Source organism: Leptodactylus fuscus, chromosome 8 (assembly GCF_031893055.1).
Source record: "Leptodactylus fuscus isolate aLepFus1 chromosome 8, aLepFus1.hap2, whole genome shotgun sequence".
NCBI lineage: Eukaryota > Metazoa > Chordata > Amphibia > Anura > Leptodactylidae > Leptodactylus > Leptodactylus fuscus.
Window position 1 is genome coordinate 22,499,198 of NC_134272.1, and position 11,664 is coordinate 22,510,861.

Consider the following 11,664-nt stretch of genomic DNA (forward strand, 5'->3'; position numbering starts at 1 on the left):
TTGAATTGAAATAAAAAAAAAATATAACAGATTTAAAAACAACTCTAAAGAAGCCACAATTTCACTGGTTACTCCTCCCATAAAAGGAGAGTAAAGAAGTGTAAAAAAAACAAACAAAAAAAACATCCGGATCAATGTGTTATTAATCAGGCTGTTTATTACCAGCGACCGCCATCCATATACCCATAGCCATATCTGCTGCTGTCATTTTAACAATACTTTGGATGTCCAATAGAGCCACAAAGGGGATAGAACAGATAGTTCCTAGGAGGTCTCAGAGAGTCATACATAACATTTTAAGACGTTTGCAGTTTCGGTTGGTGATGAACTCTTTCGGACCCAGCCCAAAATTTTAGTCCAAACATGAATTGAGAGGTTTGATCTTGTCCAAATTTTAGCTCTGAAGTTAGCAGAATTGTGGTAATGGGTACAAGTATCCGTCTGTAAAGGTCTTGATTAGAGATGAGCGAACACTAAAATGTTCGAGGTTCGAAATTCGATTCGAACAGCCGCTCACTGTTCGAGTGTTCGAATGGGTTTCGAACCCCATTATAGTCTATGGGGAACATAAACTCGTTAAGGGGGAAACCCAAATTCGTGTCTGGAGGGTCACCAAGTCCACTATGACACCCCAGGAAATGATACCAACACCCTGGAATGACACTGGGACAGCAGGGGAAGCATGTCTGGGGGCATAAAAGTCACTTTATTTCATGGAAATCCCTGTCAGTTTGCGATTTTCGCAAGCTAACTTTTCCCCATAGAAATGCATTGGCCAGTGCTGATTGGCCAGAGTACGGAACTCGACCAATCAGCGCTGGCTCTGCTGGAGGAGGCGGAGTCTAAGATCGCTCCACACCAGTCTCCATTCAGGTCCGACCTTAGACTCCGCCTCCTCCGGCAGAGCCAGCGCTGATTGGCCGAAGGCTGGCCAATGCATTCCTATGCGAATGCAGAGACTTAGCAGTGCTGAGTCAGTTTTGCTCAACTACACATCTGATGCACACTCGGCACTGCTACATCAGATGTAGCAATCTGATGTAGCAGAGCCGAGGGTGCACTAGAACTCCTGTGCAAACTCAGTTCACGCTAATAGAATGCATTGGCCAGCGCTGATTGGCCAATGCATTCTATTAGCCCGATGAAGTAGAGCTGAATGTGTGTGCTAAGCACACACATTCAGCTTTACTTCATCGGGCTAATAGAATGCATTGGCCAGCGCTGATTGGCCAGAGTACGGAACTCGACCAATCAGCGCTGGCTCTGCTGGAGGAGGCGGAGTCTAAGATCGCTCCACACCAGTCTCCATTCAGGTCCGACCTTAGACTCCGCCTCCTCCAGCAGAGCCAGCGCTGATTGGCCGAATTCCGTACTCTGGCCAATCAGCACTGGCTAATGCATTGTATTGGCGTGATGAAGCAGTGCTGAATGTGTGTGCTTAGCACACACATTCAGCTCTACTTCATCGGGCTAATAGAATGCATTGGCCAATCAGCGCTGGCCAATGCATTCTATTAGCTTGATGAAGCAGAGTGTGCACAAGGGTTCAAGCGCACCCTCGGCTCTGATGTAGCAGAGCCGAGGGTGCACAAGGGTTCAAGCGCACCCTCGGCTCTGATGTAGCAGAGCCAAGGCTGCACAAGGGTTCAAGCGCACCCTCAGCTCTGATGTAGCAGAGCCGAGGGTGCACAAGGGTTCAAGTGCACCCTCGGCTCTGCTACATCAGAGCCGAGGGTGCGCTTGAACCCTTGTGCACACTCTGCTTCATCAAGCTAATAGAATGCATTGGCCAGCGCTGATTGCCCAATGCATTCTATTAGCCCGATGAAGTAGAGCTGAATGTGTGTGCTAAGCACACACATTCAGCACTGCTTCATCACGCCAATACAATGCATTAGCCAGTGCTGATTGGCCAGAGTACGGAATTCGGCCAATCAGCGCTGGCTCTGCTGGAGGAGGCGGAGTCTAAGGTCGGACCTGAATGGAGACTGGTGTGGAGCGATCTTAGACTCCGCCTCCTCCAGCAGAGCCAGCGCTGATTGGTCGAGTTCCGTACTCTGGCCAATCAGCGCTGGCCAATGCATCCCTATGGGAAAAAGTTTATCTCACAAAAATCACAATTACACACCCGATAGAGCCCCAAAAAGTTATTTTTAATAACATTCCCCCCCTAAATAAAGGTTATCCCTAGCTATCCCTGCCTGTACAGCTATCCCTGTCTCATAGTCACAAAGTTCACATTCTCATATGACCCGGATTTGAAATCCACTATTCGTCTAAAATGGAGGTCACCTGATTTCGGCAGCCAATGACTTTTTCCAATTTTTTTCAATGCCCCCGGTGTCGTAGTTCCTGTCCCACCTCCCCTGCGCTGTTATTGGTGCAAAAAAGGCGCCAGGGAAGGTGGGAGGGGAATCGAATTTTGGCGCACTTTACCACGCGGTGTTCGATTCGATTCGAACATGGCGAACACCCTGATATCCGATCGAACATGTGTTCTATAGAACACTGTTCGCTCATCTCTAGTCTTGATCCTCACGTCTGAGTCATGTACAGTTTATCTTTTACTTTTTGGACTGTAAAAGAGTCACCTAAAATTTATTATGGGTATGAAGACTCGTTCTGGGCTCTGAGTTGCTGTTCTAGGCAAGCCCGTCTTTCTTCTCTCATCTTCTCGAACTCTTGCTGTTGTCTTCTATAGTCCTCCTCCAGTAACATTTGCTCTGTCAGTGTCAGCATCTTCATTTTTTCCTCCTGTTCCTTGAGGTTCTTCTCCAGCAGGGCTTGCTCTTTGGCCTTTTTAATTTCTTCTTTCCTCCGCTCTGCCATCTTATCACGCTGATGAATGTAGTTGAGCACATACTGTCTCCTGTCCTTCATCTCCTTCTGTGGATCTCGAGGTTGCTCCACCCGAAACTGAACATCTTTAATGACTTCACACAAGAATTTCAGAACTTCTTCGTGCTTTCCTCGGGTTTTTGCGTGACGTTCGGGGATGTAATTTTCAAATGAAAATATTCTCTCAACGCCGATGTTCTTGAATATTGCCTCTGTTTCACAGAAGTTTCCCGATGTCTTATGGGTGAGAACAACTATTGGGTAAACTCCTGAAATACAAAATATAAGATGCAGGTCAGAGGAACTTCAGCCTAACCTGACACTATCTATAGCATTGACATTGGAGACCCAAGATATGCCGAACACTCAGATTCTGAATATTCAGCGCTGGTTTGAGATCAGGTAACTTAAATACGCCATCCATATCCTACATCTTAGCACAGTAAAGGTATGTTCACATGGAGTTTTTTGCAGGCTGATTTTGAAGATGAATCCACCTCAAAAATACACCTCCCTTTCATTTCAATGGGAGTCAGAAGCAGCGACATGATCTATCAGTATGTCTCTAGTATGTCCAACGTGGCCCCCCCCATATGCAAATGCTTACATGGCTTCATTTGAAGAAAGATTTATATATACTAACACTCTGTTTCAGAAACACTGCCATTGTTGGAAACGCTATATCGATGATATTTTTTGCATATGGGAGGGCCCGTTGGACTCCTTGGAACGCTTTCACCTTTTTCTGAACTCTATTTGGACAGAGTTACAGTTTACAATTCATCATCACACTCACAATATTGACTTCCTTGACACTACTGTGATCAAACAATTGGACGGTTCCCTACAAACGGACCTTTTTTCAAAACCTACAGATCGCAATAGCCTTCTTCATTATACCAGTTACCACCCATCTGCCACAAAAAAGTCACTACCAATGTCCCAATATCAAAGAGTGAAACGTATCGTGTCTGACGACTCTTTGAAACAAAAAAGATTGAGTGAGATGAGATCCAAATTCATTGAACGAGGTTATCCCCCTCATATTACAACAACTGACGTACAACAGAAATCCAGACCCACACTTGACAATAAAGACCGCATACCTTTCATCCATACATATCATCCATTTTCCTACAAAATACACAGAATCATCAGATCACACTGGCAACTATTACATCATGCTTATCCGGACATCCCCGCCTTTGCTAAACCTTTTCTTCCATGCTTTAGAAGGGCGGGTAACCTCAAGAATAAGTTAGTACGAGCTGACATCGGCTCTGACAGAAAACTTCCAAGACAGACATTTTTAGCATCCCGTAAGTTTGGTACTTTTCCTTGCCTGAGGTGCCCCCAGTGCAATAATATCCAAAAGGGAGACACCATTTCACATCCCCACACTGGAAAAAAGATCCGGATCAGAGATTACTTTTCATGTGATACCAGTTTCGTAGTCTATCTGATAAAATGTCCATGCGGATTAAGATACGTAGGCGAGACCACACAACCAATCAGAGACAGGATATCCCAACATAAAAGTACGATTCGTACTAAAAATCTTTTGTTATCTATCCCACACCATTTCCATGAAGCGAAGCATTCGATCTCACAACTTCGTTTCCAGATTTTGGAACATATACCAATGGCCAGAAGGGGTGGCGATAGGGTCAGAACTCTTAAACTCCGGGAAGCATTCTGGATACATCACTTACAGACCCTTGAACCCCACGGTCTTAACTGCGATTATGACATCCGCAGCTTTTGTTGAATGATATTTTTACTTTGTACGATTGCTTCACAATTTTAATATATTCTTTTTTTCCCTTTCTTACAGAATCGTTAAGCCCTAGGAGGGTATGGTGCCCGGGCAATCGCCTCTACCGGAGATGCAGTCACGTCACCTTTACCACCTTGCACCACTCTTTATTTCTTTTTGTTTTCCTTTTCTTTGTCTCATCATGATACATTACCTCCTTTTCCCTGCTTCTTTAATAAAAAAAAAAAATTTTCTTTTTTTTTCATTACTTTCTCCCCCTTTTTTCTCCTTTTTTTCCCATTGTTATTCTTTCTTTCTACTTTGTTTTCCTTTTTTTCTCTTCCTTTCCCCCCCCCCCCTTTTTTTTGTTCCCTCTCTTTCTTTCATTATATCTGTCATTCTTCCTTATCTTATGTGCACATCATGCGTTCCACCTTGGAACACATGACATCACATCCGGTTTTCCCTACTACTTCCGGTTTCAAGTTTCCGAAAAAGGAAGTGACCTTTTTCCAATCGTCATGCGTTCCACACTGGAATGCATGACACAACTTCCGGTTTTTCGGCATACACTGCCGAATTTCAGATCTCATTGTCTCTCCATTACACTACTGTCCACCTATGTCACTTCCTTCCTTATTATTTTGATCTATGTTGCTCCTCTCCATGGGAGGAACATTACCCTGTATAATTACAGCTGGATGCACTTGGACCGGAGGCGGCACCACCCATTGTGACGTCACTTCCGGTCTGACAGCTTCCTGGCGCCATCCCCTTCCCTATTTAAACCCCCTCGACTTCCTTTCCTTACACTGGACCTTTTCCTAATCACCATGTGTTCACTCTTCCTGCATCCGGTAAGATTGTATAGGACGCTCATTTTACTTTTCAGACCATCAATATACTTACAAGCTGGGCACCACCCTCTAGTCTACAGTTGTATTATTATGTTGTATTATTATCATGTACCATCACATGTCGCTTTATTTTGTTACTATGCTGTACTAAACAATTATGGGATATCCCCCAGTACTTTGATTACATCTATGGACGACCGTATATCCATATATCATTGCATTGTACTCATTACTCTCTATTACCTTTATTAGATTCATTGATACCTTGTTGTCACTACCTTGTATACCACATAGATGTTTCTGTGGTTTTTTTGGGGGGGATAATATGTTATGTTTCCAATTTTTTGTTAAACTTTGGACTTTTTTTCATTTATTGTATGGATTTTCTTGTCTATTTTCTTGTAGTTGTACTGAGGAAGGTCTAAATTGACCGAAACGTCTACTTGTATAACTCTGGATGCTTAAAATAAATATATGAAAAATTCCCATTGAGTGCCAGAAATATTCTCTCTTCATTGAATATGGCGGTGAGATGCCTTTTCTGAGCACCTAATCAATTAAATACCGAGTGACGGATCATTACATTTTAATATGTCTCTAGAATGGGAGGAAATCCTCGTAAACATGGGGAGAACATACAAACTCCTTGCAGATATTGCTCCTGGCGGGATTCAAACCCAAGACTCCAGCGCTGCAAGGCTGCAGTACTAGCCACTGAGCCACTGTGTTGTACCACTAGCGTTTTTTAAAGAGAAGTTTCCAGGTCCATACAGTGTGCTGGAGCAAAAAAAACATGACAAAAACAGCAACACAAAACGCATCATGTAAAAAAAACACGTCAAAAAAAGTTTCCTAATTCCTGAAGCATATTTTTTCAGCTTGCAAAAAACTCAGTGTGAACATACCCTTAGTCTACATGCACACAACCATACTTTTTCTCATTTTGCTGTTTTCTTTTTTTATATGGTTAAACTGACCCCTCCCTACCTGCATCAGCTGTGGTGGAGGTGGCGTGTATTTGGGAGTACGTGGACTGTGTTGGGGTGTGATTTACAATCAATTTGCAGCCTGATAGAAGGGTGACTGCAAGATTTAGTGACCCTAGACAACCACACCCATGTCATGTACTAGGAAGACCCAAACTTGACATTGTAGGTGCAGCAGCAACACTCACAGTCCATTAAGGCTGAGTGCACACAGGGTTTTTTGGATCAGAACCTGAGATGGAGGCTGCCTCAGGATCTGATCCAAAAAACCAGTCCCCGCGGCTGAAAGCCGGTGCACTGCACCAGCTTCCAGTCGCGCACTCCGCTCCAGATTAGGCCCAATGAATGGACCTAGTCCGAAGGAGGACGTTTCTTCAGGCCGAATCGTGAGGCGACTCAGCCTGAAGAATGAACATCTCACTTCTTTTTTCCGGGAGCCGGAAGAAACGGCTCCTGGAAAATCCTCCTGAGCGGCTCCCAATGATTTCAATGGGAGCCGTCTTTTTGGTCCGGGTTTTGAGGCGTTTATGGCCTCAAAACCCTGACCAAAAAACCCAGTGTGCACTAAGCTAACTCCTCAATCTAATGGCCCTTAGGATTTGGAAAATCTCCAGAGGGGCACATGGCCAGTGTAATATGGTGTCCACTGCAGCAGTCTATTTGGATGTTCACCATTAGAGATGAGCGAGTAGTACTCGATCGAGTAGGTATTCGATCGAATACTACGGTATTCGAAATACTCGTACTCGATCAAGTACTACTAGCTGTTCGAAGTTGGTTGTTCGAAGTTGCCAATCAACGCTGGTTCTTCTCTTACCTTTAGAAGTCTTCTCCCTGCGCAGTGCCCCCGTGGCGTCTTCTGGCTCTGAATTCACTCTGCAAGGCATTGGGCCAGGGCAGAGCTGACTGCGCATGCCCGTGCTACAAGAAAATGGCCGCTTTGACTGTAAGCCAAATGACTGTAGGCCATTTTCTTGTAGTGCGGGCATGCGCAGTCGGCTCTGCCCAGGCCCGATGCCTGGCAGAGTGAATTCAGAGCCGGAAGACGCCACGGGGACGCTGCAAGGAGAAGACTTCTCGGAGTATCCAGCCCGACCCTCACTCGTTGACTTGGTAAGTTCAATTTGATCGAATGTTGCCTACCCCTGAAACGAGCATTTTTCCCCCATTAGAGTATAATAGGATTCAATATTCAATTCGAGTAGTTGAATATTGAGGGGCTACTCGAAACGAATATAGAATATCGAGTATTTAACTACTCGCTCATCTCTATCTGTATGGCATTTGGCCAATCAACGCTGGTCAATGCATTCCTATGGGAAAAAGTCAGCTCCCGCATATCGCAAGCTGACGGATCCCAACGTAATACAATGACCTGGGCATGTTAGACGGCCCCAGGCATGCTTCCCCTGCTGTCCCAGTTGCGTTCCAGGGTGTTGGCATCAATTCTTGGGGTGTCATAGTGGACTTGGTGACCCTCCTGAGTCGAATAGTGGTTTCCCCCTTACCGAGTATTTATTCCCCATAGACTATAATGCGGTTCGATGTTCGATCGAACAGTTGAGTATTGAGCGGTTACTCGAATCGAACTTCGAACATTTCACTGTTCGCTCATTTCTAATCCTTAAGCATTAAAAAAGAATAAAAAAACTGAGCAGAAAAAAACTATAAATCTACACGTACTTTCTGTAATTCTTATGAGATAAAATTATCCAAACCAATTCATGTGTGAACCATGTTTTAGGAAGTTCCACAATAAACAAAATCTTTACTATAGACTATGATGATATTACCTGTAAGCTCTTGCGCAGTGTTCAGTAAAACCGTCAGCTCCTTTTTCTCAATTTCTGTTATATTTTTTTTTATACTTAAAATAGATAAAAACATTAAAGAAATTGAAAACTATGTACAAGAATATAACTACTATAATACTGCTACTATGTACAAGAATATAACTACTATAATTCTGCTTCTAGGTACAAGAATATAACTACTATAATACTGCTCCTATGTACAAGAATATAACTACTATAATACTGCTACTATGTACAAGAATATAACTACTATAATTCTGCTTCTAGGTACAAGAATATAACTACTATAATACTACTCCTATGTACAAGAATATAACTGCTATAATACTGCCCCTATGTACAAGAATATAACTACTATAATACTGCTCCTATGTACAAGAATATAACTACTATAATACTGCCCCTATTTACAAGAATATAACTACTATAATACAGCATTCTATGTACAAGAATATAACTACTATAATACTACCTCCTATGTACAAGAATATAACTACTATAATACTACCTCCTATGTACAAGAATATAACTACTATAATACAGCTGCTATGTACAAGAATATAACTACTATAATGCTGCCCCTATGTACAAGAATATAACTACTATAATTCTGCTTCTATGTACAAGAATAGAACTACTATAATACTGGTCCTATGTACAAGAATATAACTACTATAATACTACCTCCTATGTACAAGAATATAACTACTATAATACTACTCCTATGTACAAGAATATAACTGCTATAATACTGCCTCCTACGTACAAGAATATAACTACTATAATACTGCTCCTATGTACAAGAATATAACTACTATAATACTGCTCCTATGTACAAGAATATAACTACTATAATACTGCTCCTATGTACAAGAATATAACTACAATAATACTGCTCCTATGTACAAGAATATAACTACTATAATACTACTCCTATGTACAAGAATATAACTACAATAATACTGCTCCTATGTACAAGAATATAACTACTATAATACTACTCTATGTACAAGAATATAACTACTATAATACTACTCTATGTACAAGAATATAACTACTATAATACTACTCTATGTACAAGAATATAACTACTATAATACTACCTACTATGTACAAGAATATAATTAGACTAAAACTACCCCCATTGAATAACTATGTAACTGGTATGATACCGCTATTCCACTGCTGACAGATGTGCAGGTTTCTGACATTTCACTCACCTATGCACAAACCCTGGGAAGACAAAATCTGAGGATTTGATTTCTTTTTCTGCTTCGATTACTCGCTCTGCACGTCTAAAGCCTTTGCTCCAATCTACCGTTTCACCAAGTGGCAGTAGATTACCTGGAGGAGTGACATAACTTGGTTATAGACACACAAGCTGCCCCTCTATTACTCTGCTAGCAGTGCAGTATTAGGAGGTGGTAAATTGCTGGTTTCATCACTTTCGGATGACTCGGATACATGGGGGAAGATTTACTACTGGGGTTAAAGTTTGATATTGGCGTTATTGCCGCCTTTGTGTCCGGGACACAGTATAGAGCTTCAAAATATGGTGCATATACCTGTCTGTATTTGCGGCTCAGTCCACACATTTCAGTGTATGGGTCAGACATACTGTGTAACTACGTACATGTATCTACAGCCGATGGATGTGTGATCATTGGTTATCCTATCTCTAGGACCGCCGGTAATCAGACCCTCAACGTTTCTACATGTTTCCCTTGTCCTATGGATAAAGGATACATGGGATTTGTATCAAATTGAACTTTGCTATATATGTATGGCATAGAAAATAAAAAAAATCAACTGCAGTTTTTGAGAAAATGTTTTTAACAAAAAATGATTGATTTGAATAATATGTCATTTTCTGGGACTTACTGAATTTACTCTAAATTGTTGATCTGGTTGTCATTTCAAGCAATAAAATAATACCTCCCCCCCTACACACACATACACACTTAACTTTTTACAATCAGATTATTGTATTTTACCAAGCTGAGCGTAGATTTCTCCAGATTCATGGTCATCCAAGAATTTATACCCTCGGTTATCCACCAGGGTGATGTTCTCTGTCAGTCTATATGGGATCCTCTCTGTTGTGTGACCTCCATCTGTACCCCATGCCTTCGCCCAGTTCTGGAATTCACCATCTTCCCAAGTATATATACAAGTTTTAACAAAGGAGGACTTTCCATGTCCTAAGAGGCCGAAGAGCTGGATGAGAATTCGGTCAAAGCCTTGGCTTCCTCTCTTACATTTATCAAAACTGAAGGTCTTAATGTAATGTCTCATCTGGTCGCTGTCCATGGCGTCCTCTCGGATCGCTGCCTTCTTAGTGACTGAAGTGTGACAAAGTCCTTCTGATATTACTTTCCCTCATAAAGTTCTTAAAAGGTTTTATCTTTCTGTTGATATATCTAAATTTGTTCTTCATACTTCCTCATACGTTGTGCAATCAATTACTGATAACCTTCTGTTGTTATCACTGTAGATTGTAAGATCATATGACCAGAACAACTGTGCTTGAGTTTTTACCCCATCATTATACAACACTACAGAACATGATGGTGATACTACTGTATATAAACCATGACAACCCCCCAGACAAGATAACATACAGTATTTTAATTAGAATAAACTAGTGAAAGTTTTTTGTGTACCCCATATTTTGGAGTCTGAGGTTATGTGATGACAGAGAAGCTGTGGCTATGACAGCCCCTGTATATTGTGAGAAGGTAACAGGCAGAGTCCTGGGGTCCAGATATATCAGCCCCAGGTTTTGTGACATATATTTGGTCCAGGGTGGATCTGGAGTAGGCCTCAGCCCAGCTGTAGATCCAGAAAAGGTTGCAGCTTGTGCAGTTCCAGGAGGTGAAAGGAGGTGTGTGGTTCTGTCCTGTAACCCTGAGCCTGGTGAGACCATATTGCGCTTGTTTTGTTTGTGTGGCTGGAAGTAAGCCACACGTATAGTTAGGTTATCAGTTCTGTTTAGTTAATTGCTCAGACGAGCAGGTTTTTATTTTGTTTTTGCCTGAAGTTAAGGCTGTATTTTGTTTTGCTCATTTTGTGCCTGAAGTCAAGTTGTCAAGGGATCAGTGAGCCGATGTTGTGACACTGTTTCTCACCGGGGAACCTCAGAAGGCCTACTTTGACCTTTGTGAACAGGAGGCTAAGGACTACTCCAAACTGAGAGGTGAGATTCTGGTACGTCTTGGTGTTAACATGCACTTACGTACAGGAAGGGTGCACCACTGGACTTTCTTTGAGAGTCTCCCACTCTGATACCCAGAAGCATGACCTGGTGTATTTGGTAAAGAAATGGCTTCAGTCTGAGGATGCCATTCCAACACAGATGGTGTAGAGAGTGGTATTGGACAAATATAACAGATTGCTTCTACCTAAGATTCAGT

General features: G+C 42.2%; 1 protein-coding gene across 1 annotated transcript; it reads right to left on the bottom strand.

The window, feature by feature from the left end:
• Nucleotides 1–2,477: 2,477 nt before the first annotated feature.
• LOC142216753 (uncharacterized) lies at nucleotides 2,478–10,561 on the bottom strand. The gene is made up of 4 exons (XM_075284786.1): nucleotides 10,246–10,561; nucleotides 9,472–9,595; nucleotides 8,231–8,304; nucleotides 2,478–3,107 (listed from the first exon to the last, which is right to left on the bottom strand). The coding sequence occupies exons 1-4, from the start codon at nucleotides 10,559–10,561 to the stop codon at nucleotides 2,602–2,604; spliced, it is 1,020 nt and encodes a 339-aa protein (XP_075140887.1). The 3' UTR covers nucleotides 2,478–2,601.
• Between the last annotated feature and the right edge of the window lie 1,103 nt (nucleotides 10,562–11,664).

Coding starts and splice junctions, on each gene's coding strand:
- LOC142216753 (XM_075284786.1), bottom strand. CDS start 10,561: ATGGACAGCGACCAGATGAGACATTACATTAAGACCTTCAGTTTTGAT. Junction 8,305..9,471: donor TTCCCAGGGTTTGTGCATAG/GTGAGTGAAATG, acceptor ATCTATTTTAAG/TATAAAAAAAAATATAACAG. Junction 3,108..8,230: donor CACTGCGCAAGAGCTTACAG/GTAATATCATCA, acceptor TTTGTATTTCAG/GAGTTTACCCAATAGTTGTT.